Genomic DNA, 27773 nt, shown 5'->3' on the forward strand with positions numbered 1-27773 from the left:
ATCGATAAAAATTAGTAGCGAGTAGCGAGCTGAATGTAGATAAAAGTAGCGGAGTAAAAGTAGCGTTTCTTCTCTATAAATATACTCAAGTAAAAGTAAGAGTATGTTGCATTAAAACTACTCTTAGAAGTACAATTTATCCCAAAAGTTACTCAAGTAGATGTAACGGAGTAAATGTAGCGCGTTACTACCCACCTCTGGAAATTAGTAACCGTTCTAACCACTTTAGAAAATGTAGAATTGGTGTGAGAAAAGACGGAGAAAACACTTTCAATTTACTTTAATCATTTTCCAGAGTTGTGAAAACTTAAACCCGTAAAAAAAAAAAAAAAAGGCTGGGATTTAAAGGTGAAAATGTGACCGAGCTAACAAAGCCAAGATGAGTGATCCGGTTTATCACAAGGCACGAGTGTTTGGATAAACTCATTGTGACCACGAGATGACAATTACTGGCTATACATGATGTGTAAAAAAAAGGGTTAGGAAGCATGTGTCACATTTATGTGGGTGGTCATACATTACACATGATAATGTTGGTGCGTGGCGAGCGTTACGTGCTTTAAAGAGCGTCCAGCAGACTGTCGATACGGCCGATGAGCTCCAGTCTCTTGCTGGCCAGGTTCTTGTCACCCTCGATGTAGGCCTCCTTCTTCACCTTGCCCGCCACCAGTCGCTCCGCCTCCTGGCCGGCTCGGCACACCAGGTCTTTCACCTGGCCGTCCAGCTTCTGCACCTCCCCGACCTAAAGTCACAAGACAGAATCATTAAATGGATTTTTGCAAAAATCAAGGTCTTAAATTGCATTAAAAGCGATATCCGGAGGCATTAAAAAAAATCATGCAATTGGCAGCAAAAAAATAAAACAAACCAACTGACCCAGTTTTTACAATTGCAGAGAAAAAAAACTGCACTTCAAAGTGTTCAATATTTATTTAAGTACAATTTTTGCTAACAATTATTGATTCCATTTCTTTTTTTTTTTGTTTGTTTACTTATATAGTAGGGGTTTCAAAAAAAAAAAAAAAATTTGAATTGATCGCGATTCTTACTTGTAACTAGAGATGTCCGATAATATCGGACTGATGATATTATCGGCCGATAAATGCTTTAAAATGTAATATCGGAAACTATCGGTATCGGTTTCAAGATTATACTTCGAAGACCTCCTCAATCCTACCAGCACGCCTTCCTATGAGGAAGCAGGGCCTGTGGAATCTGAGGTGGGCTCTCCTATTTCTGGGGCTGAGGTTGCCGAGGTAGTTAAAAAGCTCCTCGGTGGCAAGGCCCCGGGGGTGGATGAGATCCGCCCGGAGTTCCTTAAGGCTCTGGATGTTGTGGGGCTGTCTTGGTTGACAAGACTCTGCAACATCGCGTGGACATCGGGGGCGGTACCTCTGGATTGGCAGACCGGGGTGGTGGTTCCTCTCTTTAAGAAGGGGAACCGGAGGGTGTGTTCCAACTATCGTGGGATCACACTCCTCAGCCTTCCCGGTAAGGTCTATTCAGGTGTACTGGAGAGGAGGCTACGCCGGATAGTCGAACCTCGGATTCAGGAGGAACAGTGTGGTTTTCGTCCTGGTCGTGGAACTGTGGACCAGCTCTATACTCTCGGCAGGGTCCTTGAGGGTGCATGGGAGTTTGCCCAACCAGTCTACATGTGCTTTGTGGACTTGGAGAAGGCATTCGACCGTGTACCCCGGGAAGTCCTGTGGGGAGTGCTCAGAGAGTATGGGGTATCGGACTGTCTGATTGTGGCAGTTCGCTCCCTGTATGATCAGTGTCAGAGCTTGGTCCGCATTGCCGGCAGTAAGTCGGACACGTTTCCAGTGAGGGTTGGACTCCGCCAAGGCTGCCCTTTGTCACCGATTCTGTTCATAACTTTTATGGACAGAATTTCTAGGCGCAGTCAGGGCGTTGAGGGTATCTGGTTTGGTGGCTGCAGGATTAGGTCTCTGCTATTTGCAGATGATGTGGTCCTGATGGCTTCCTCCGGCCAAGATCTTCAGCTCTCACTGGATCGGTTCGCAGCCGAGTGTGAAGCGACTGGGATGGGAATCAGCACCTCCAAGTCCGAGTCCATGGTTCTCTCCCGGAAAAGGGTGGAGTGCCATCTCCGGGTTGGGGAGGAGATCTTGCCCCAAGTGGAGGAGTTCAAGTACCTCGGAGTCTTGTTCACGAGTGAGGGAAGAGTGGATCGTGAGATCAACAGGCGGATCGGTGCGGCGTCTTCAGTAATGCGGACGCTGTATCGATCCGTTGTGGTGAAGAAGGAGCTGAGCCGGAAGGCAAAGCTCTCAATTTACCGGTCGATCTACGTTCCCATCCTCACCTATGGTCATGAGCTTTGGGTCATGACCGAAAGGACAAGATCACGGGTACAAGCGGCCGAAATGAGTTTCCTCCGCCGAGTGGCGGGGCTCTCCCTTAGAGATAGGGTGAGAAGCTCTGTCATTCGGGGGGAGCTCAAAGTAAAGCCGCTGCTCCTCCACATCGAGAGGAGCCAGGTGGTGGTTCGGGCATCTGGTCAGGATGCCACCCGAACGCCTCCCTAGGAAGGTGTTTAGGGCACGTCCGACCGGTAGGAGGCCACGGGGAAGACCCAGGACACGATGGAAAGACTATGTCTCCCGGCTGGCCTGGGAACGCCTCGGGATCCCCCGGGAGGAGCTGGACGAAGTGGCTGGGGAGAGGGAAGTCTGGGTTTCCCTGCTTAAGCTGCTGCCCCCGCGACCCGACCTCGGATAAGCGAAAGAAGATGGATGGATGGGTTTCAAGATTATCGGTATCGGTGCACCTTAATTTAAAGAGGTTATTGTTAAGTGTTTAATGTGATTTTAGAACTTTGTTTACATTGATTGTTTGAGTGTTTTCCATGGTTTTGTTGACGTTTCCTTTCCTTTCTGCCTTGATGGAGGAAGGTTGCATTTGAAATAAAAACATTTTACATTTAAAAAATATATTATAATAATATCGACACTTTTGATACTTTGGTTCAGGGGTGCCTAAACTTTGTTCCACCAAGGGCGATATACTGAAAAGTCAAAGTATGCAAGGGTCGTATTGATATTTTTTTATTTTTAAAAAATATACGTTTTGTATTATAGGTGATTAAGTATATTATTATTAATTATTAGTTATAACATTTTAGGTTTTTCTCATTACAAAGCCATTTCTTTGCTCTTTTTTGTTGTTTTTTGCCATGTAAGGATAAAGAAATAACAATACTAATGCAATTGTGTAACTGCATAACGTAAATTCTGCCTGTACAAAAATATAAATGTTCAGTTATATATGTAACAGTGTTTATTATTGTTGTAATTTTTCAAATGAATTAATTTACAAGTTAGTATTATTTTATTTTTTGAATAATTAACTAAACGTTCTTTATATTTAGGTATTTTTGATATATGTTATTATTTAGAAATACACAGCTTTTAGAATTTTAGCAGACACATGGCGCATATTTGTAACGGTGTTGGACTTGTTTGTGCGGCCGCCCTCGGTGTGGCCTGTATGGCTGTTGACCAGGTGTGCTTTGCGTTCGCTATTGCGTGTGTCAACCCGTGTGTGAGTGTGAATGTTGTCTGTCTATCTGTGTTGGCCCTGCGATGAGGTGGCGACTTGTCCAGGGTGTACCCCGCCTTCCGCCCGATTGTAGCTGAGATAGGCTCCAGCGCCCCCGCGACCCCAAAGGGAATAAGCGGTAGAAAATGGATGGATGGATGGATGGGTTTCAAAAAGTAAAATGTATGACTTTTTAAAACGCCGCTGCCTTTGCGTGCCGGCCCAGTCACATAATATCTACGGCTTTTCACACACACAAGTGAATGCGAGGCATACTTGGTCAACAGCCATACAGGTCACACTGAGGGTGGCCGTATAAACAACTTTAACACTGTTACAAATATGCGCCACACTGTGAACCCACACCAAACAAGAAAGACAAACACATTTCGGGAGAACATCCGCACCGTAACACAACAGAACAAATACCCAGAACCCCTTGCAGCACTAACTTTTCCGAGACGCCACAATATATACCCCCCCGCTACCCCATACCCCACCAACCCCGCCCACCTCAACCTCCTCATGCTCTCTCGGGGAGAGCATGTCCCAAATTCCAAGCTGCTGTGTTGAGGCATGTTAAAAAAAATAATGCACTTTGTGACTTCAATAATAAATATGGCAGTGCCATGTTGACATTTTTTTTCCATAACTTGAGTTGATTTATTTTGGAAAACCTTGTTACATTGTTTAATGCATCCAGCGGGGCATCACAACAAAATTAGGCATAATAATGTGTTAGTTCCACGACTGTATATATCGGTATCGGTTGATATCGGAATCGGTAATTAAGAGTTGGACAATATCGGAATATCGGATATCGCCAAAAAAGCCATTATCGGACATCTCTACATAAAAACATTGAAAAACCACCAACAACGCTGCATTTACATGCTAATTTGACTCTGTATCGGAATCGGTAATTAAGAGTTGGACAATATCGGAATATCGGCAAAAAAGCCATTATTGGACATCTCTAATCTTATATATTCGCAATATTTGTCTTATTCGGTTAGCTTGCAGCCTTACTTGCTCCTAGCTCACTTGTATCTTAACACTTTTGGGCTTGTTAAAATTCGGAAAATAACCAAAAAAAAACATTTTCTCTACATCATATTTTTATTGATAATTCATAAAAAAATGCGTAAGTTAAAGTTAAAGTACCAATGATTGTCACACACACACACTAAGTGTGGCGAAATTATTCTCTGCATTTGACCCATCACCCTTGACCACCCCCTGGGAGGTGAGGGGAGCAGTGAGCAGCAGCGGTGGCAGCGCCCGGGAATCATTTTTGGTGATTTAACCCCCAATTCCAACCCTTGATGCTGAGTGCCAAGCAGGGAGGTAACGTGTCCCCATTTTTATAGTCTTTGGTATGACTCGGCTGGGGTTTGAACTCACAACCTACCCATCTCAGGGCGGACACTCTAACCACTAGGCCACTGAGTAGGTTGAGTAAGTGATATTTTGACGCAAAAATGAATGTTTGAATGCGTTTTTTCGCAGAAATGTCACATTCCCGAACACTCACCTTATCTGCCAAGTCGGAGCCTTCGGTCTTAAGGCGAGCCTGCAGTGAGCTGATCTCGTTGGTGAGAGCGCGGTGATCGGCCTCCAGGGTCTTCCGACCACTGTTGAGCGCTCCCGTGTCACGGGATTGTTTGTAGCGGTTGACCACCTCGTCCATGTGTCGGTACAGACCCAGACGCTTGTTGACCAGGGTGAGCGCCTGCTCGGTGATGGAGGCCACCTTCATTCGCACCTCAGCTGCAGGGTCCTGAGGGGAGAACAAAGTCAAGGAAGGATGCAACAATGATTACCTGGCACAGCTTGTCTTTTAAGAGATCCGAGGAACATTTCAGTTTTTCTTCCAGTCATCAAATACATTTTAAAAAAAATTTTTTTTTAAGAGGCACACATGTTGAAGTGGAAAACGACTTCCGGACGGCTTCGAAGCAATTCTGGACCACCATCCGCCGCCTCAGGAAGGGAAAGCAGTGCACTATCAACACCGTGTATGGCGAGGATGGTGTTCTGCTGACCTCGACTGCGGATGTTGTGGATCGGTGGAGGGAATACTTCGAAGACCTCCTCAATCCCACCAACACGTCTTCCTATGAGGAAGCAGTGCCTGGGGAGTCTGTGGTGGGCTCTCCTATTTCTGGGGCTGAGGTTGCTGAGGTAGTTAAAAAGCTCCTCGGTGGCAAGGCCCCGGGGGTAGATGAGATCCGCCCGGAGTTCCTTAAGGCTCTGGATGCTATGGGGCTGTCTTGGTTGACAAGACTCTGCAGCATCGCGTGGACATCGGGGGCGGTACCACTGGATTGGCAGAACGGGGTGGTGGTTCCTCTCTTTAAGAAGGGGAACCGGAGGGTGTGTTCTAACTATCGTGGGATCACATTCCTCAGCCTTCCCGGTAAGGTCTATTCAGGTGTACTGGAGAGGAGGCTACGCCAGATAGTCGAACCTCGGATTCAGGAGGAACAGTGTGGTTTTCGTCCTGGTCGTGGAACTGTGGACCAGCTCTATACTCTCGGCAGGGTCCTTGAGGGTGCATGGGAGTTTGCCCAACCAGTCTACATGTGTTTTGTGGACTTGGAGAAGGCATTCGACCGTGTCCCTCTGGAAGTCCTGTGGGGAGTGCTCAGGGAGTACGGGGTATCGGACTGTCTGATTGTGGCAGTCCGCTCCCTGTATGATCAGTGCCAGAGCTTGGTCCGCATTGCCGGCAGTAAGTCGGACACGTTTCCAGTGAGGGTTGGACTCCGCCAAGGCTGCCCTTTGTCACCGATTCTGTTCATAACTTTTATGGACAGAATTTCTAGGCGCAGTCATGGCGTTGAGGGGATCTTGTTTGGTGGCTGCAGGATTAGGTCTCTGCTTTTTGCAGATGATGTGGTCCTGATGGCTTCATCTGGCCAGGATCTTCAGCTCTCACTGGATCGGTTCGCAGCTGAGTGTGAAGCGACTGGGATGAGAATCAGCACCTCCAAGTCCGAGTCCATGGTTCTCGCCCGGAAAAGGGTGGAGTGCCATCTCCGGGTTGGGGAGGAGATCTTGCCCCAAGTGGAGGAGTTCAAGTACCTCGGAGTCTTGTTCACGAGTGAGGGAAGAGTGGATCGTGAGATCGACAGGCGGATCGGTGCGGCGTCTTCAGTAATGCGGACGCTGTATCGATCCGTTGTGGTGAAGAAGGAGCTGAGCCGGAAGGCAAAGCTCTCAATTTACCGGTCGATCTACGTTCCCATCCTCACCTATGGTCATGAGCTTTGGGTTATGACCGAAAGGACAAGATCACGGGTACAAGCGGCCGAAATGAGTTTCCTCCGCCGGGTGGCGGGGCTCTCCCTTAGAGATAGGGTGAGAAGCTCTGCCATCCGGGAGGAGCTCAAAGTAAAGCCGCTGCTCCTCCACGTCGAGAGGAGCCAGATGAGGTGGTTCGGGCATCTGGTCAGGATGCCACCCGAACGCCTCCCTAGGGAGGTGTTTAGGGCACGTCCGACCGGTAGGAGGCCGCGGGGAAGACCCAGGACACGTTGGGAAGACTATGTCTCCCGGCTGGCCTGGGAACGCCTCGGGGTCCCACAGGAAGAGCTGGACGAAGTGGCTGGGGAGAGGGAAGTCTGGGCTTCCCTGCTTAGGCTGCTGCCCCCGCGACCCGACCTCGGATAAGCGGAAGAAGATGGATGGATGGATGGACATGTTGAAGTGTTAAGACGTGATTCCTCCTGCACAACAAGTGAAGTGGAAGGGTCCGCCTCCCCAACATTGTTACGCCCTGCTTTCTTGCCCGCAGGCGCATGAATGAGGAGTTCATGTTTGGCTTGATCTAAAAGTTTGCATTTTGAGGGGGTTCATAAATGGAGGTTTCACTGTATTTCAATTTGGACTCCTGGCATTTTAAGAATACAGCAAATATTTGTGTTCACCATCTTTTTTAGCCTTGCTGCTACAGAAATAAGTGTCACAAATGATGTTGGATGATGGTGTGGATGTAACTGGCTAACTTCCTCCAACCTCCGAGGACAAAGCTACGGACAATGGGAGACCGGGCTTTCTGCTCTGCCACTCCCAGTTTGTGGAACGCTCTCCCTGACCACCTGAGGGCACCACAGACTGTGGATACTTTTAAAAAAGGCTTAAAAACCCTTCTTTTTTTTTAAAAAGCCTCTTTTTTTTTTTAGAATATGCATACTAGTTTTAGCTATTTTGCTGTTCTAGTTTTTATTTGTATTTTCTTTTTTTTTCTTTTTTTTTTGTAATACACTCTAGCACTTTTGAGGTTGTTTACTCAATGTAAAGTGCTTTTTACAAATAAAATTTAAATATTATTATTATTAGTAGTAGTAGTAGTAAAAAAACAAACTTTAAGGAGAAAAATGTATGCGTATTTATTGTTTGTAACTATGCAATCTGTTTTTGTTTTTATTCCCTAATCCAGGGGTGCTCACTCTTTTTCTGCAGGCGAGCTACTTTTCAATTGATCAAGTCGTGGGGATCTACCTCATTCATATATATAATTTATATTTACTTATTTATGAAATATATGTTTTTGTTAACAAGTTAAAAGTGTTTAATGATAATGCAAGCATGTTTAACACATATAGTTAATATTGTTAATAAATTAAAGGTGTTTAATGATAATACAAGAATGTTTAATACATATAGTTAATATTGTTATTAAATTAAAGGTGTTTAATGATAATACAAGTATGTTTAATACATATAGTTAATATTGTTAACAAGTTAAAGGTGTTTAAAGATAATGCAAGCATGTTTAATACATATAGTTAATATTGTTAACAAGTTAAAGGTGTTTAATGATAATACAAGCATGTTTAATACATATAGTTAATAAGCTAAAGGTGTTTAAAGATAATGCAAGCATGTTTAACACATATAGTTAATATTGTTAACAAGTTAAGGTGTTTAAAGATAATACAGGCATGTTTAACACATATAGATTCCTTTCTTTCATGAAGACAAGAATATAAGTTGGTGTATTACCTGATTCTGATGACTTGCATTGATTGGAATCAGACAGTGGTGCTAAAAACGTCCGCATTTTCGAATGGAGGAGAAAAAAGTCCTCCTTTCTGTCCAATACCACATGAAAGTGGTTGGTTTTTGGCATCTTATTTGTCCAGCTTCCGTACTCCTTTGTATACACTTTACAAGAAATACATTGTCGGCAAACTCCGTAGCTTGCTAGCTTGTGCACGCCAGCTTTCTGAGACTCGTTTTGTTAGCGCAACTGTGCAACTGTGCAGTCGGTCTTTGGAGTTTTGACGACAGGTACGGCGCCAGAGTCTGTTGAAATAAAGTGTTTCTCGCCTTCCAGTCGGTAATTTTAATGAGCTGGCAGCAGCCAGCGTCATCTCAGAAGACCCTCGGGTGCCGTGAATGTCAATCAAGTGACGAAAGTGACGTCATAGTGAAGATTTATGATCGCTCATTTTTAGGACTATTTTTTTAATGCCTGGCTGGTGATCGACTGACACACCCTCCGAGATCGACCGGTAGCTCGCGATCGACGTAATGAGCACCCCTGCCCTAGTCTATCCATTCTATTGTTGGATTATATCGCTTTTGTATAGTTGGTATTGTTTATTATATTTAAGTGCTTTTTAAAGTGTTTGTTCATATTTTCTTCTTGTAATTGAGCTAGTATGATCAAAACAATTTCCATTGGGGATCAATAAAGTTGTCTATGTCTAAATTACAGCAATTTAATGACAGGTTTAATTTTATTAATTTGACATTGATTGAGAAGTTTACTTACATCTTAAAGAATTGAATCCATGTAATGCTTTAAAAAGGCAAACAGATGGCACAAAAAGCCAAAAGGCTTGTTTCTATTGTGGTCTATTAAATATTCACCACATTTAATATTTTCAATAATAAAAGATATATAACCTGTAACATGCATATAAAAAATTACATTACAAAATAGATAAATGATGTACATATACACAGTATACATGTCAGGTGATTTGGAAAAACAATATATACAAAAAATGGGGGGTATTTACACTATGTACATGACTATGCACGTGTTGACTCCAAAAGTGTGCAAAACAGAATGAGAAAATATATATACACTATAACCACATATAAATATACATACACTATAACCACATATAAACCTGTTTGATGCTTCGAAGAGTTGCTGGGTAATGCATGACAAAGATAATGCATGACAGTCAATGCTGCTGCCAATCATTGACCCATCTACATTTTTAACAGAATACTCACTGAAATGTTTGGGGTTTTTTTTTTTACTTAAAGTGGAGTTATGCCTCTAAGGCAGGGGTGCTCATTACGTCGATCGCGAGCTACCGGTCGATCATGGAGGGTGTGTAAGTCGATCACCAGCCAGGCATTAAAAAAATTGTCCTAAAAATGAGCGATCATAAATCTTCACTATGACGTCATTTTCGTCACTTGATTGACATTCACGGCACCCGAGGGTCTTCTGAGATGAGCTTGTGCACAAGCTAGCAAGCTACGGAGTTTGCCGACAATGTATTTCTTGTAAAGTGTATACAAAAGAGTACGGAAGCTGGACAAATAAGATGCCACAAACCAACCACTTTCATGTGGTATTGGACAGAAAGGAGGAGTTTTTTTCTCCTCCATTCGAAAATGTGGACGTTATCCGCACCACTGTCTGATTCCTATCAATGCAAGTCATCAGAATCAGGTAATACACCAACTTATATTCTTGTCTTCATGAAAGAAAGGAATCTATATGTGTTAAACATGCTTGTATTATCTTTAAACACTTTTAACTTATTAACAATATTAATTATATGTGTTAAACATGCTTGTATTATCTTTAAACACCTTTAACTTATTAACGATATGTGTTAAACATGCTTGTATTATCATTAAACACCTTTGATTTGTTAACAATATTAACTATATGTGTTAAACATGATTGTATTAGCTTTAAACACCTTTAACTTGTTAACAATATTAACTACCGTATATGTGTTAAACATGCTTGTATTATCTTTAACCACCTTTAAGTTGTTATCAATATTAACTACCGTATTTTCCGCACTATTAGCCGCACCTAAAAACCACAAATTTACTCAAAAGCTGACAGTGCGGCTTATAACCCGGTGCGCTTTATATATGGATTAATATTAAGATTCATTTTCATAAAGTTTCGGTCTCGCAACTACGGTAAACAGCCGCCATCTTTTTTCCCCGTAGAAGAGGAAGTGCTTCTTCTTCTACGCAAGCAACCGCCAAGGTAAGCACCCGCCCCCATAGAACAGGAAGCGCTTCTTCTTCTACTGTAAGCAACCACCCGCCCCGGTAGAAGAAGAAGAAGCGCGCGGATATTACGTTTCATTTCCTTTGTGTGTTTACATCTGTAAAGACCACAAAATGGCTCCTATTAAGCGACAGGTTTCCGGTTCATGAAAAGACGCAATCTCTCCATCCGCACACGGACTACTATTTCACAGCAACTGCCTAAAGACTTTCAAGAAAAGCTGGCTACTTTCCGTGCATATTGTAAAAACAAGATAGCTGAAAAAAAGATCCGGCCAGAGAACATTATCAACATGGACGAGGTTCCACTGACTTTTGATATTCCTGTGAACCGCACTGTGGATAAAACGGGAGCACGTACGGTGAATATTCGCACCACAGGGAATGAGAAGTCATCCTTCACTGTGGTTCTAGCTTGCCATGCTAATGGCCAGAAACTTCCACCCATGGTGATATTCAAAAGGAAGACCTTGCCAAAAGAGACCTTTCCAGCCGGCGTCATCATAAAAGCTAACTCGAAGGAATGGATGGATGAAGAAAAGATGAGCGAGTGGTTAAGGTAAGTTTACGCGAAGAGGCCGGGTGGCTTTTTTCACGCAGCTCCGTCCATGTTGATATACGACTCCATGCGCGCCCACATCACGCTGGTTTTTAATATATTATTAAAGTTTGACTGACCTATCTGACTGTTTTTTTGACATTCCTTTAGCGCAGTTAGATGCGGCTTATAACACGGGGCGGCTTATAGGTGGACGAAGTTTTGAAATATGCCGTTCATTGAAGGCGCGGCTTTTAACCCAGGGCGGCTTATGGTGCGGAAAATACGGTATATGTGTTAAACATTATTGTATTATCATTAAACCCCTTTAATTTATTAACAATATTAACTATATGTGTTAAACATGCTTGTATTATCATTAAACACCTTTAACTTATTAACAATATTAACTATATGTGTTAAACATTCTTGTATTATCATTAAACACCTTTAATTTATTAACAATATTAACTATATGTGTTAAACATGCTTGCATTATCTTTAAACACCTTTAACTTAGTAACAATATTAACTATATGTGTTAAACATGCTTGTATTATCATTAAACACCTTTAACTTATTAACAATATTAACTATATGTGTTAAACATGCTTGTATTATCATTAAACACCTTTAACTTGTTAACAAAAACATATATTTCATAAATAAGTAAATATAAATTATATATATGAATGAGGTGGATCCCCACGACTTGATCAATTGAAAAGTAGCTCGCCTGCAGAAAAAGTGTGAGCACCCCTGCTCTAAGGAGTTCCAAAAATTAGAATTAGAATGTATTATGTCTATTTTAGATGAAGTCATTTTAAAACAAAGTCTGATTTATTTAAAAACAGGGAGAAAAAAAATATACAACTAGTTCTTCTGGATATCTAATTTGTTTTGCCATTACGGACAAATAATTAGGGATATATAAAATGTTGAGAAAATAACCTTTGTGATGGCAAAGTCCAGGCGAACATAGATGATGACCGTGAAGAAGAGAATGTAGAAGGCACCGACAACCAACAGAGGCTCCTGCAGCATCAGGATTTTATTGAAGTTGTAATAAACCTGCAGGTGACAAAAGAAATTATCATTTGGAAGTCATTTTGCCCTTTTATCAAAATTAGTGGTTTTAACTGAAAGCATGTTTTTTCATTTAAATTTAGGATGTCTGTACATGTCCTTTGGACCCCAGTGAAGAATTGTCTTACCACCACGTCCTGAATGTGCTGCTCCACCAGGTTGTTCTTGGTGGCGACCAGCACCGGGCGGCCAAAGGTATCCAGGTACGTGTAGTGCAGCTGGTCCGGCATGCGGTCAATGTTATATGGGGTGTCCATTTGGATGTTTCTGGAGGAAGCAGACAGGGAAAAGAGAATTAATTAGCTATTAAGATCAGGATAAATCTGAGACAAAAACTGTTGAGAACTCACTTGGCTCCTTCGGGCAGGATAATCTTCACAGTCATGGAGTCTATCACCTGGTCGTCGTAGACGTGGTCTATCAGTCTCATCTTCAGTGCATAATTGTCGCCTAAAAGATGCATTTAATTAGGAACACACAATCAGGAACGGGGTAATTCGGCAAGGTACAATCTGCCACACTTAAAAAAAAATGTTTTCCATGGAAACAAATTAAAGTAACATATTGTATGAATAGCTATATAACTTAAATTTTTACGCTCTATTGACTAGTGATGCACCAAAAATTTGGCCACAGCAAAACGATCAACCCTAGTAAGGCTTAGTGGCCACATGTATGGACAGCACCTTTTAGCTCTTATTTCCAAAATTGTGTACACTACTGAATTGGGGTCTTATGGCCACTTATGTGGACACTTATACTGCCATCTGGTGGTGTCAGAAGAGTATAACATACAATGGAATTTGGAAAAAAAAAAGTGTAAAAATAAGAAGTAGCATGTCACTAAACATGAAGTACACGTTTGTGTACTTATGGACTAAGTACATCATATCAAAAGATGATTCTTAGTTTTTATTCTAATTAGGGTCTAATAAGCCCAAATAGCAAAGAGAAATAAAAAAGCATGTAAACAAACAGCTTGGGCCTTAAGAGGTTAAGCAAGGGGACGCGATTGTCTGAAGCAGGGGTCCCCAAACTTTTTGACACGGGGGCCGCATTGGGTTAAAACAATTTGGCCGGCGGATGATGTCACGTTATCACTGGGAAAATGCATTTTCAGACAAGATGATATGCCTGAGCGGCTAGTAGACACCGAGAGTAACAAGCGGTAGAAAATGGATTAGAAGGGACAGATTTAAAAAAATAATAATTAAAAAAAAAAATTTTTGCATTGAAAAAATCCAGACGCACACCACCAGCAGAAATCATAAACTCAGTTAACAGTTAAAAGTCATTGTCACAATTGTTGGATATGACTTTAAACCATAACCAAGCATGCATCACTATAGCTCTTGTCTCAAAGTAGGTGTACTGTAACGACCTGTCACATCACACCCTGACTTATTTTGAGTTTTTTGCTGTTTTCCTGTGTGTAGTGTTTTAGTTCTTGTCTTGCGCTCCTATTTTGGTGGCTTCTTCTCTTTTTTTGGTATTTTCCTGTAGCAGTTTCATGTCTTCCTTTGGGCAATATTTCCCGCATCTACTTTGTTTTAGCAATCAAGAATATTTCAGTTGTTTTTATCCTTCTTTGTGGGGACATTGTTGATTGTCATGTCATGTTCGGATGTACATTGTGGACGCCGTCTTTGCTCCACAGTAAGTTTTTGCTGTCGTCCAGCATTCTGTTTTTGTTTACTTTGTAGCCAGTTCAGTTTTAGTTTCGTTCTGCATAGCCTTCCCTAAGCTTCAATGCCTTTTCTTAAGGGCACTCACCTTTTATTTATTCTTGGTTTAAGCATAAGACACCTTTTTATCTGCATTTACAAAGCAATTAGCTACCGGCTGCCACCTACTGATATGGAAGAGTATTATATTACACTGTTACTCTGCCGAGCTCTAGACAGCACCGACACTCAACAACAACAACACATAATTTGCAGACTATAATTACTGGTTTGCAAAAAAATGTTTTTAACCCAAATATGTGAAATTAGATAATCTCCCACGGCACAACAGACTGTATCTCATGGCACACTGGCACAGTGGTTGAAAAACACTGGACTAGCAAACTGACAGTTCCACGCTCGCGCTGCACAGACGGACGATGGACAGACGAAAATCCTCCATCCTACGTGTGTGCGTGTCAACATTTTGGACGGCCAGAAATTTTAAATATAAGACATATATTCTATTAAGCAATTTCCTTTTATAATTGTATTACTGCTGGGTGACTTATTATGGGGCTGGCTAAAACAAATTAAAAAATGTTTTGGTGTCAGCTGGCGTTTTTTTGCTTTAATAAAATGTGTTTTTTTATTCAGGAAATATATTACTATAATATATATACTGTATATCCTACATGAGAAGACATATTTCACTGTGCTTTTTTTTTTTTTTTACATTTGAGTCATTTCAGATGCACGAATGTATTGATGATGCAATCCACAGCCTCGAACACAGAATTAAGTGTCAGTTTGCATATGTTTCTGTTGTCTAGATTATGACTCAGAAATGGATTATAGATGTGTGCCGCTGGTCCAATACATTGCACACACGAATGTGCATAAAATCATACCTGCCAACTTTTGGAATCAGAAAAACCTAGTAGCCAGGGTCCAGGGGCCGCAGGCCCCGGTAGGTCCAGGACAAAGTCCTGGTGGGGGGTTCAGGCTTCGCCCCCCGACGCAAAATGATTATTAGCATTCAGACAGGTTAAAATGTTGCTAAAACCATCACTTTTCTATCAGTCACAGTGACTTTTCAAAACAAAAATATTACAGCAAAAATCCTATGGGTTGATTGACATGTTTATTCTGTAAGCTAACTTCAATAGTTTGAAATTATTTTGACAGTTAATGCCAGTTATCCTGTCAACCTTTCACAAGACTTCAATTTGTTAATTGAAAGTATAAACAGTATAAACACTTTTTACAGTAAACAAATGGTAAAACAGTACTAAACAATTCCATAAAAAAAATAATTGGTGTCATTATTAACTTTCTGTCCAAGCTTGTATAATCTACTGCCTTGTTCAATTGTAAAACATATTCTGTGCCTAAAATTCACATTTCTATCACAATTATCATACTGTAAACACGGTAAGCTAACTTCATTAAAATTAATAGTCCTGTCAATAGCATGGAATTACAATTCAAATGTAGTTTTTTTGTAAGCCTTTCAAAATAATTCAAAATATGAAAAATTAATGAAAATTAATTTAAGCCATCGGACACTTGAAAAGTGGCACATCACATCTCTAATGTAATCATTTTAACTTTTCAACAGAAATAGCACTGCAAAAATATTAAGGACATACTTCTGTATTTTGGTAGTTATGCTGTCAACATTTAACAAGATTTCTTCAACTTGGACTTGAAAGCATAAATAGTATCAACACTTTTAACAGTATAACAGTACTAAACAATTCCAATAGATAACATTGGTGTCATTACCTTTTTGTGGCTAAAATCCGAAAAACGTTGAAAGTTTTCCACTTGTATCGCTAGCAACGGCATTAGACTTGTGTTTTTTTGTCCCAACGTGGTCTTTTACATCGCTAATTCCTCCGTGTCCGATCGAAAAATCTTGTCTGCACAAGGTGCAATTCGCGTAGTTTTCACCCTTTTTGGAACGGATAATTATTCCCGGATAGGCTTTTGAATATTCTTCACGGAATGACTGCAGTTTTCTTTTCGGTTTAAGACTCGTATGCGATTTTTCTCCGGCTGATTCCATGATCGTTCGCTCGTTTGGAAACAATGACAACAGGTGCCTCGTGCTTGGCAGCGGTGCTATAAATAGCCTCGCGGAATGGCTCGATAGGAAGTTACGGGAAGCAGTGTCGAATGTCATTGTTGTTACGCGATTTCGTGAATAAAACTTAAAAAAAAAAAAAAAAATTTAATTAATGAAAAACCGTATTTTTTATCACTGCAACCGTAACCCGGAATAGGTTGATGAAAACCGTACTAATTACGGGAAAACCGGAGTAGTTGGCAGGTATGTAAAATGATCACCTTGGTTGTAAAAGTCCTGGATGCACGCAAAATCCTCACTTAAATATGGCGGTTTGCAACACTTTACAATTGCACACGCAGTCTTAGTAGATCCCACGCCCACTCGTAGTACACGCAATTTTATTTTTTGAACGCGAGCGTTATTCGGATCTTAATAAATCAGGGCCCAAGCGTTCAACTAAATTGCAAAAACACCAACAAACGTGTTCGTCGGTCAGCACCAACATACTGAAGTGGACAAGAGCCTATCGGATTTTTTCCAACATTGTTAAGGATTTATTCCAGAAAGTGTTTTCAGCTTACAAGGTAAAGGGTGCATCATTTTTAAAAACACGACTCACCAAGAGTGTGGAGATACTCGTAGCTGGGCAAGTTGTACCCAATGATGTAGTGCGTCTTCCAGCCTCCAAACAAAGGGAAGCGAGGCCTGACCTCAACCTCCACTGAGTCGTCCAGAACCTGCAGGTGGGAGGTGGAGATGTTCCCGATCTCATCCCTGTAGTAAACATCTTGAGCGGAAGCGGGAAGGATTGTCTGTTGGGAAGAATCGGCATTGCCACGGTCATCCAAAGTGACAAGTAAGAACAGCAACTAAGACATAAAAATAGAGATGTCCAATAATATCGGCCGATAAATGCTTTAAAATGTGATATCGGAAATTATCGGTATCGGTTTCAAAAAGCAAAATTTATGACTTTTTAAAAAGCCGCTGTACGGACGTAGGGAGAAGTACAGAGCACCAATGAACCTTAAAGGCACTGCCTTTGCGTGCCGGCCCAATCACATAATATCTACGGCTTTTCACACACACAAGTGAATGTCATGCTGAGGGTGGCCGTACAAACAACTTTAACACTGTTACAAATATGCGCCACACTGTGAACCCACACCAAACAAGAATGACAAACACATTTCGGGAGAACATCCACACCGTAACACAACATAAACACAACAGAACAAATACCCAGAAACCCTTGCAGCACTAACTCTTCCGGGACGCTACAATATACGCCCCCCGCTACCCCCTACCCCCACCCCTAATACCCCGCCCACCTCAACCTCCTCATGCTCTCTCAGGGAGAGCAGGTCCATAATTCCAAGCTGCTGTTTTGAGGTATGTTAAAACAAATAATGCACTTTGTGACTTCAATAATAAATATGGCAGTGCCATGTTGGCATTTTTTCCCATAATTTTAGTTGATTTATTTTGGAAAACCTTGTTACATTGTTTAATGCATCCAGCGGGGCATCACAACAAAATTAGGCATAATAATGTGTTAATTCCACGACTGTATATATCGGTATCTGTATCGGAATCGGTAATTAAGAGTTGGACAATATCGGAATATCGGCAAAAAAGCCATTATTGGACATCTCTAAACTTATATATTCGCAATATTCGTCTTATTCGGTTAGCTTGCAACCTTACTTGCTCCTAGCTCACTTGTATCTTAACACTTTTGGGCTTGTTAAAATTCGGAAAATAACCAAAAAAACATTTTCTCTACATCATATTTTTATTGATAATCCATAAAAAAATGCGTAAGTTAAAGTACCAATGATTGTCACACACACACACACAAGGTGTGGCGAAATTATTCTCTGCATTTGACCCATCACCTTTGACCAACCCCTGGGAGGTGAGGGGAGCAGTGAGCAGCAGCGGTGGCCACGCCCGGGAATCATTTTTGGTGATTTAACCCCCAATTCCAACCCTTGATGCTGAGTGCCAAGCAGGGAGGTAACGGGTCCCATTTTTATAGTCTTTGGTATGACTCGGCCGGGATTTGAACTCCCAACCTACCGATCTCAGGGCGGACACTCTAACCACTAGGCCACTGAGTAGGTTGAGTAAGTGATTGATATCGGAATCGGTAATTAAGAGTTGGACAATATCGGAATATCGCCAAAAAAGCCATTATCGGACATCTCTACATAAAAACATTCAAAAACCACCAACAACGCTGCATTTACATGCTAATTTGACTTTGGACACCCTACTTAAGATGATCATTTAAAGTAATTAAGAGCACACACCTTGAAGGACTTCACAGACGAGATGCCGCTGTCGGACTGACGCTGGTAATCGTAGCGGGAAAATGGGCCCTTCAGCACAGCTCCAGTGTGCCTCAGATCGACGGTCTCCTCCACAGCGATGTTGCCCCAGTGAGAGACCTCGATGATGCGAGTGATGCTGCTGACTGTGAGGAAGGGAGTGTTGTTCTCAAAGTGGATCTTCAGAGCATCCTAAAGAAGATAAACAGCAAAACAGTAAAAAAAAATAAAAATAACGCTGTGCCAGATTAGTCAACACCCGAGGTCAGTTGTACCTGGCTGAAGGCGTCCACGTCACTGAACGGCCCGTACTCGATGACCTCATCCGTCTTGCTGGGGTTGCCCAACTTGGTGTAGCTCTCCACCGTTTTGGACGGCAGGCGGACGCGCGTGGTCTGACTGCGGGTGGGGTAAGGCGTGTAAAAGTAGTGGTTGCCTTGGAAGACGACCAGCTGGCGCTCGGCCTGGGTGATCTGCGAGGGGAAGGGCCGGAGCACGTGGCTGAAGGTCATCTCCACCTTCACTTTCATCTGATCGCCCACGGGCAACTTGGAGGGCAGAGTCACTTGGTACAACTCCTCGCTGCAAGTGAGCAGACATGATTATCAATATGAAGACATAAGTGGACAAAATAACATTGAGAGTGGGGTCATACTTTAAGCCAGTAATTTCTGTTTTCTGGATTTTAAGTGCGCTGTCCTCATCTTCATCATCACTACTGGCCTGCAGAAATACACACATTTAGGGATTTACTACTTTGAAATGAGCACATTAGCGTTGTCTCGATACTAGTGATGGGTCCGGCAACACCGATGCATCGGCGCATGCGTCGAGCTCAAAGAGCGAAACCCTGTGTCGGTGCGCGTACCGCTTTTAGAAAGTCACATGACCGATCATGAGCTGTTTTGGTCACGTGACCGATACGCAAACTGTGTCGCACTGACGCCTCCTCTGTGCCCTGTGAGCGTGTCTTTTCTACAGCCGGTGAAATAATAACTAAGAAGAGAAATCGTCTAAAATGTAATACGTCGGAAAAACTTTTTTTTTTTTTTTTTTTTTTTTAAATGTGTAAAAAATTAAATTAAAAAAATTCCCAGTCCACAATCATCCACAACATGTTCTCTTAGATTTCCATGTTATGATACATGTTCACATTATTTATTGACTGTATCTAAAAAAGATAAAAATATATTTTTATTTAAATGAAGATATGAAATAATCCTAAATGACTTGGTTTATATTATTGTATATACTAGGGCAGGGGTCACCAACGCGGTGCCCGCGGTCACCAGGTAGCCCGTAAGGACCAGATCAGTCGCCCGCTCGCCTGTTCTAAAAATAGCTCAAAGAGCAGCACTTACCAGTGAGCTGCCTCTATTTTTTAAATTGTATTTATTTACTAGCAAGCTGGTCTCGCTTTGCTCGACATTTTTAATTCTAAAAGAGACAAAACTCAAATAGAATTTGAAAATCCAAGAAAATATTTTAAAGACTTGGTCTTCACTTGGAATAAGCGGTAGAAAATGGATGGATGGATGGGTCTTCACTTGTTTAAATAAATTTATTTATTTTTTACTTTGCTTCTTCTTACTTTTAGAAATACAATTTTAAAGAAAAAATACAACCTTAAAAATGATTTTAGGATTTTTAAACAAATATACCTTTTTACCTTTTAAATATCTTCCTCTTCTTTCCTGATAATTTAAATCAATGTTCAAGTAAATTTATTTATTTTTTATTGTAAAGAATAATAAATATTTTAGCTTCTGTTTTTTCAACGAAGAATATTTGTGAAATATTTCTTCAAACTTACTATGATTAAAATTCAAAAAAATGATTCTGACAAATCTAGAAAATCTGTAGAATCAAATTTAAATCTGATTTCAAAGTATTTTGAATTTCTTTTAAAATTTTTGTTCTGGAAAATCTAGAAGAAATACTGATTTGTCTTTGTTAGAAATATAGCTTGGTCCAATTTGTTAAATATTCTAACAAAGTGCAGATTGGATTTTAACCAATTTAAAACATGTCATCAAAATTCTAAAATGTATCTTAATCAGGAAAAATTACTAATGATGTTCCATAAATTCTTTTTTTAATTTTTTCAAAAAGATTCAAATTAGCTTCTTTTTGTCGGTTGAATTTTGAATTTTAAAGAGTCGAAATTGAAGATAAACTATGTTTCAAAATTTTATTTTAATTTTTTTCGTGTTTTCTCCTCTTTTAAACCGTTAATTTAAGTGTTTTTTTTCATCATTTATTCTCTACAAAAAACCTTCCGTAAAAGGAAAAAAAAAATGTACGACGGAATGACAGACAGAAATACCCATTTTTTATATATATATAAATGTATTTATTTAGCTATTCTTGTTTAAATCACACTTACGTGTAACTTACAGATGACAATATATTTATTTATTTAAGTGTGTATCAAACTGGTAGCCCTTCGCATTAATCAGTACCCAAGAAGTAGTTTTTGGTTTCAAAAAGGTTGGTGACCCCTGTACTAGGGCATCAAATCAGTGTCAGTTGAGTCGGTCCATAGGTTGCCTGTAGGCATTTTTAATGTCCAGCAGATGTCAGTATTTAGTGACACAGTATCGACACAGTATCAATACAGTTTTGCAATGTGTCGAAACGCTTCATGACGCCTCATCAACCCATCACTACTCGATACCAATATTTTGGTACCGGTACCAAAATGTATTTCGATACTGTGGTACTTTTCTAAATAAAGGGGACCACAAAAATTGTTTTAACAAAAAATCTTAGGGTACATTAAAAATATATTTCTTATCGCAAGTTTGTCCTTAAATAAAATAGTGAACATACTAGACATCTTGTCTTTTAGTAGTAAGTAAACAAACAAAGGTTCCTAATTTAGCTGCTGACGTATACATTAACATATTATGTCATTTATACACCTATTATTTTGTCAACATTATTAATTTTAATTTACAAATATCTACATAATTTACTGACCTTTTTATAATAAAATATCTGTGAATTAGTATATACAACAGTTTTGTAATATGTAATTAATCAATTCAGTCATTATTAATATACTGAGATGAAGAATATCTTATTTTCAATAAGGTTGAAATTATTTCTCATAATTCTTCTTCTGTGTACTTTGTAAGCACTATTCATTTGAACAACCTCTTGAACTGGATCATATCAGTACAATGTTTCACTTCTTTACTTAATCCATTCCATCATTTAATTCCACATCATTTTAGCTGTTTGCAATTTTACCAAATCATCGAACTTTAATATTTTTGACTCAATAAATAAAGTGTTTATAATGTTCTCTATATCCAATATTATGCATCAGTCTAATTGATCTTTTTTGTAACACGGTTAACGAATGTAGCGCACATTTGTAGTTATTTCCCCACATTTCTGTACAATAACTCAGATATGGTAATACTATAGTAGCGAGCAGTAGAGAATGTGAAGTGATTTGTTAAACCAAATATTGTTGTTTTTTTCCATATACAACAACCTATCTGGACTCGATAAGAGAATCGATAAGGAATCGGTTCGATAAGAGGATTCGATAATAGGCTCGAACTCGATCATTTCTTATCAAACATCATCCCTAGTAGTGAAGCATGTTTAGCTATTTCTCCAGCAATGGTCATGTGTTGACATAAATGATGGTATTTTGAGAGGTAATCGTTGAAGTCGGACATCACTTAAGGCCTAGGTCCGGGGTCGGCAACCCGTGGCTCTAGAGCCGCATGCGCCGCCCTAGTGGCTCTCTGGAGCTTTTTCACAAATGTATGAAAAATGGAAAAAGATGCGGGGAAAAATATATATTTTTTGTGTTAATATGGTTTCTGTAGGACGACAAACATGACACAAACCTCCCTAATTGTTATAAAGCACATTGTTTATATTAAACATGCTTCGCTGATTTGGCGAGCGCCGTTTTGTCCTACTAATTTTGGCAGTCATTGAACCCACCGTAGTTTGTTTACATGTATAACTTTCTCCGACTTTCTAGGACGTGTTTTATGCCACTTCTTTTTCTGTCTCATTTTGTCCACCAAACTTAACGTGCGCGAATGCACAAAGGTGAGTTTTGTTGATGTTATTGACTTGTGTGGAGTGCTAATCGGACATAATTGGTCACTGTATGACTGCAAGCTAATCGATGCTAACATGCTATTTAGGCTAGCTATATGTACATATTGCATCATTATGCCTCATTTGTAGCTATATTTGAGCTCATTTAGTTTCCTTTAAGTACTCTTAAAGGGGAACATTATCACCAGACCTATGTAAGCGTCAATATATACCTTGATGTTGCAGAAAAAAAGACCATATATTTTTTTAACCGATTTCCGAACTCTAAATGGGTGAATTTTGGCGAATTAAACGCCTTTCTAATATTCGCTCTCGGAGCGATGACGTCATCGGGAAGCAATCCGCCATTTTCTCAAACACAGAGTCAAATCAGCTCTGTTATTTTCGACTGTTTTCCGTACCTTGGAGACATCATGCCTCGTCGGTGTGTTGTCGGAGGGTGTAACAACACCAACAGGGACGGATTCAAGTTGCACCAGTGGCCCAAAGATGCGAAAGTGGCAAGAAATTGGACGTTTGTTCCGCACACTTTACCGACGAAAGCTATGCTACGACAGAGATGGCAAGAATGTGTGGATATCCTGCGACACTCAAAGCAGATGCATTCCCAACCATAAAGTCAAAGAAATCTGCCGCCAGACCCCCATTGAATCTGCCGGAGTGTGTGAGCAATTCGGGGACAAAGGACCTCGGTAGCACGGCAAGCAATGGCGGCAGTTTGTTCCCGCAGACGAGCGAGCTAAACCCCCCTGGATGTCTTGGCTCACACCGTCCCGAAGATGATCAAGAGAAGAATATCGACCCTAGCTTCCCTGGCCTGCTGACATGAGGGTATGTCTACAGAATATATTAATTGATGAAAATTGGGCTGTCTGCACTCTCAAAGTGCATGTTGTTGCCAAATGTATTTCATATGCTGTAAACCTAGTTCATAGTTGTTAGTTTCCTTTAATGCCAAACAAACACATACCAATCGTTGGTTAGAAGGCGATCGCCAAATTCGTCCTCGCTTTCTCCCGTGTCGCTGGCTGTCGTGTCGTGTCGTTTTCGCTTGTATACGGTTCAAACCGATATGGCTCAATGGCTTCAGTTTCTTCTTCAATTTCGTTTTCGCTACCTGCCTCCACACTACAACCATCCGTTTCAATACATTCGTAATCTGTTGAATCGCTTAAGCCGCTGAAATCCGAGTCTGAATCCGAGCTAATGTCGCTATAGCTTGCTGTTCTTTCCGCCATGTTTGTTTGTGTTGGCTTCACTCTGTGACGTCACAGGAAAATGGACGGGTGGTTAAAATCAGGCACTTTGAAGCTTTTTTTTTTTAGGGGTATTGCGTGATGGGTAAAATTTTGAAAAAAACTTCGAAAAATATAATAAGCCAATGGGAACTGATTTTTAATGGTTTTAACAATTCTGAAATTAATTCAATTTATATCTCATGACACAATATATGTAATATGGCTTTTAATTAGTGATGGGTCCGGCAACACCGATGCATCGGCGCATGCGTCGAGCTCATAGAGCAACACCCTGTGTCGGTGCGCGTACCGCTTTTAGAAAGTCACGTGACCGATCATGAGCTGTTTTGGTCACGTGACCGATACGCAAACTGTGTCGCACTGACGCCTCCTCTGTGCCCTGTGAGCGGCTCTTTTCTACAGCCGGAGAAATAATAACTAAGAAGAGAAAGCGTCTAAAATTGAATACGTTGGAAAAACTGTTTTTAAAAAAAATAAAAATGTGTAAAAAAAAAATAAACAATAATTTCCAGGTCCACAAGCATCCTCATTCACAACATGTTCTCTTAGATTTCCATGTTATGATACATGTTCACATTATTTATTGACTGTATCTAAAAAAGACAAAAAATATATTTTTATTTAAATGAAGTTATGAAATAATCCTAAATGAAATACAATGACTTGGTTTATAGTATTGTATATACTAGGTCAATCAATCAATCAATCTTTATTTATATAGCCCTAAATCACAAGTGTCTCAAAGGGCTGCACAAGCCACAACGACATCCTCGGTACAAAGCCCACATACGGGCAAGGAAAAACTCACCCCAGTGGGACGTCGATGTGAATGACTATGAGAAACCTTGGAGAGGACTGCATATGTGGGTAACCCCCCCCCCCCCCTCTAGGGGAGACCGAAAGCAATGGTCAGTGGTTCTCAACCTTTTTTCAGCAATGTACCCCCTGTGATTTTTTTTTAAATTCAAGTACCGGTACCCCCTAATCAGAGCAAAGCATTTTTGGTTGAAAACAAAAGACAAAGAAGTAAAATACAGCACTATGTCATCAGTTTCTGATTTATTAAATTGTATAACAGTGCAAAATGTTGCTCATTTGTAGTGGTCTTTGTTGAACTATTTGGAAAAAAAGATATACAAATAACTAAAAACTTGTTGAAAAATAAACAAGTGATTCAATTATAAATAAATATTTATACACATAGAAGTAATCATCAACTTAAAGTGCCCTCTTTGGGGATTGTATTAGAGCTCCATCTGGATTCATGAACTTAATTCTAAACATTTCTTCACACAAAAAAAAATCTTTAACATCAATATTTATGGAACATGTCCACAAAAAAATCTAGCTGTCAACACTGAATATTGCATTGTTGCATTTCTTTTCACAGTTCTTTTTGACAGACATTTTAGTGACAAACCTGAGCTTGTGCTTCACTGAGTTTATGAACTTACATTCATATTTTGTTGAAGTATTATTCAATAAATATATTTATAAAAGATTTTTGAATTTTTGCTATTTTTAGAATATTTAGAAAAAATCTCTCGTACCCCTTGGCATACCTTCAAGTACCCCCAGGGGTACGCGTACCCCCATTTGAGAACCACTGTACTAGGTCATAAAATCAGTGTCAGTTGAGTCGGTCCATAGGTTGCCTGTAGGGATTTTTAATGTCCAGCAGATGTCAGTATTTAGTGACACAGTATCGACACAGTATCAATACAGTTTTGCAATGTGTCGAAACGCTTCATGACGCCTCATCAACCATTCACTACTAATAATCATTTTGCGTCGAGGGGCGAAGGAACCCCCCACCAGGACTTTGTCCTGGACCTACCGGGGCCTGCGGCCCCTGGACCCTGGCTACTAGGTTTTTCTGATTTCAAAAGTTGTCAGGTATGCTTCAAGCATATCGCCCAGTTGTGTTTACAATCCGTGAAACTTCTGCGCAGTCGCAGTCGGAAGTGACGTCACAGCGCATACGTGTCATTCACTCGCTGCAACAACGTGCAGGGCTGCGGAAGTCAACTTTATGTCAAATTCATTCCAAATTGATTAAAAAAAAACGAGGCCACTCATACAGATTTATGTCTACAAAACAATATAATCTAGCTAAAAATAATAAGTGCTTAATCATGCACAGGTAAAGTTTCTATCTAACGTGCCGGGCAGCTAATATTAGCATTTCCTTGCTAACATTTAGTGTTTTAATGCACAAAAGCAACATATTATACAATAATTTGGAAACATGACACGAATATACACAAGTCAGACAAATAAATGTGTTTGCGTCAAGAGATGATTGTGATGATGCTTTCAAGTAGCTAACAGGCTAGCCGGCTAGCAAGTAGCTGCTGTGATATTTCCTATGTTTATTCATTTATGCTTCCAAACTCACCGAGGCTCCCACGTAAGCCAGGTGCGGAACAAGCTCAGGTTCCACGGCTATGATGAAGCTTTGGACGGCGTAGCGTCCGTGGTTGGCCAGGGTGATTTCCGCTGTGATCTTAGCTAAATGCGTGCTCAGGTCCACCGTCCTCTTGATGTCGTCGTTCACCAACATGCCCGCCACGGCCGCCGAGCACCGCGCCACCGCCACACACAGCAGCACTCCGAGGAGGCTCCTTCTCGCCATGGCTTAGACTGTGTTCCGTCCGAAGAGCGTCCGCTATTTTTTTTAGGGCGACGGGAGTGGAGCAGGAGAGAGAGAGAGAGGAAGGCCGCCGCGCCGCTCTTCTGCAGGTCGAAAAAGATGACGCTTCATTCATTCGCAACGTGATGACGTCACGCTCGGATCCTCCGCCGCATGCCTGACGTACGATCATTTGTATTTTTTTTTAATTAAAAAACATTTATATAAGTCAGAAAAGAGGGAATTAGTCATAGGTCCACTTTTAAGTAAACCCAGCAGGCACAATACATTGAAACAACGTTGACAACTTGTTGAATTAGCATACTTGCCAACCCTCCCGCATTTTCCGGGAGACTCCCGAAATTCAGCGCCTCTCCCGAAAACCTCCCGGGACAAATATTCTCCCGAAAATCTCCCGATTTTCAGCCGGAGCTGCAGGCCACGCCCCCTCCAGCTCCATGCGGACCTGAGTGAGGACAGCCTTTTTTCACTACGGGAGGACAACAGGGTGACAAGAACTAAATCATCCAGACTAGAGAAAAATTGTATTATTATGTTTATCTTACCTACAAATAAATATATTTATTAATTTAAAAAAAGAAAACAACTAAATAATTTTTTACTATATTTTGCTAAAAACATCAAAATTAATTGTATTTGTATTTTTTCCTGACCCCTTATTACATCCAGGCATTAGAATTATACATCAAAATAAACATATTTGAAATAATTAATTTTAAATTATCATAATAATTCATTTAAAATGACCATATTTAATTATTAAAATAATTGCTTGTTTATCAACAACTTTAGCATTTTATTCATTACATTTTGAAACTCTCAGAAGCCAAGTTATGTTATATTCCTTAATATTTATTTATGCAAGTTTGAAGTATCAATTATCCAAACACAGTTTTGTTTGCATATTTTCAGGATGTATATATATATATATGTATATATATATATATATATATATATATATATATATATATATATATATATATATATATATGTATGTGTGGGGAAAAAAATCACAAGACTATTTCATCTCTACAGGCCTGTTTCATGAGGGGGGGTACCCTCAATCGTCAGGAGATTTTAATGGGAGCATTCGCATACCATGGTTTGTATAGGGAACAGAGTGGGTGGGTACAGGCTGGCGTAGGGGCGTGGTGATTGGCTCATGTGTTACCTAGGAGGTGTTTCCGTCTATGGCGGCATGTTGTTACAATTTCGCTGCGCTT

General features: G+C 40.5%; 1 protein-coding gene across 1 annotated transcript; it reads right to left on the reverse strand.

The window, feature by feature from the left end:
- Nucleotides 1-265: 265 nt before the first annotated feature.
- Nucleotides 266-26675, reverse strand: rpn1 (ribophorin I). The gene is made up of 10 exons (XM_061924057.1): nucleotides 26296-26675; nucleotides 19202-19269; nucleotides 18822-19128; nucleotides 18529-18738; nucleotides 16833-17025; nucleotides 12826-12925; nucleotides 12604-12742; nucleotides 12341-12460; nucleotides 5099-5344; nucleotides 266-742 (listed from the first exon to the last, which is right to left on the reverse strand). The coding sequence occupies exons 1-10, from the start codon at nucleotides 26530-26532 to the stop codon at nucleotides 560-562; spliced, it is 1803 nt and encodes a 600-aa protein (XP_061780041.1). The 5' UTR covers nucleotides 26533-26675; the 3' UTR covers nucleotides 266-559.
- Nucleotides 26676-27773: the final 1098 nt, after the last annotated feature.

Source organism: Nerophis lumbriciformis, linkage group LG28 (assembly GCF_033978685.3).
Source record: "Nerophis lumbriciformis linkage group LG28, RoL_Nlum_v2.1, whole genome shotgun sequence".
Lineage (NCBI taxonomy): Eukaryota > Metazoa > Chordata > Actinopteri > Syngnathiformes > Syngnathidae > Nerophis > Nerophis lumbriciformis.

Coding starts and splice junctions, on each gene's coding strand:
- rpn1 (XM_061924057.1), bottom strand. CDS start 26,532: ATGGCGAGAAGGAGCCTCCTCGGAGTGCTGCTGTGTGTGGCGGTGGCG. Junction 12,743..12,825: donor ATCCTGCCCGAAGGAGCCAA/GTGAGTTCTCAA, acceptor TGCTTCCTCCAG/AAACATCCAAATGGACACCC. Junction 5,345..12,340: donor TGGACTTTGCCATCACAAAG/GTTATTTTCTCA, acceptor TTCTCCCCTCAG/GACCCTGCAGCTGAGGTGCG.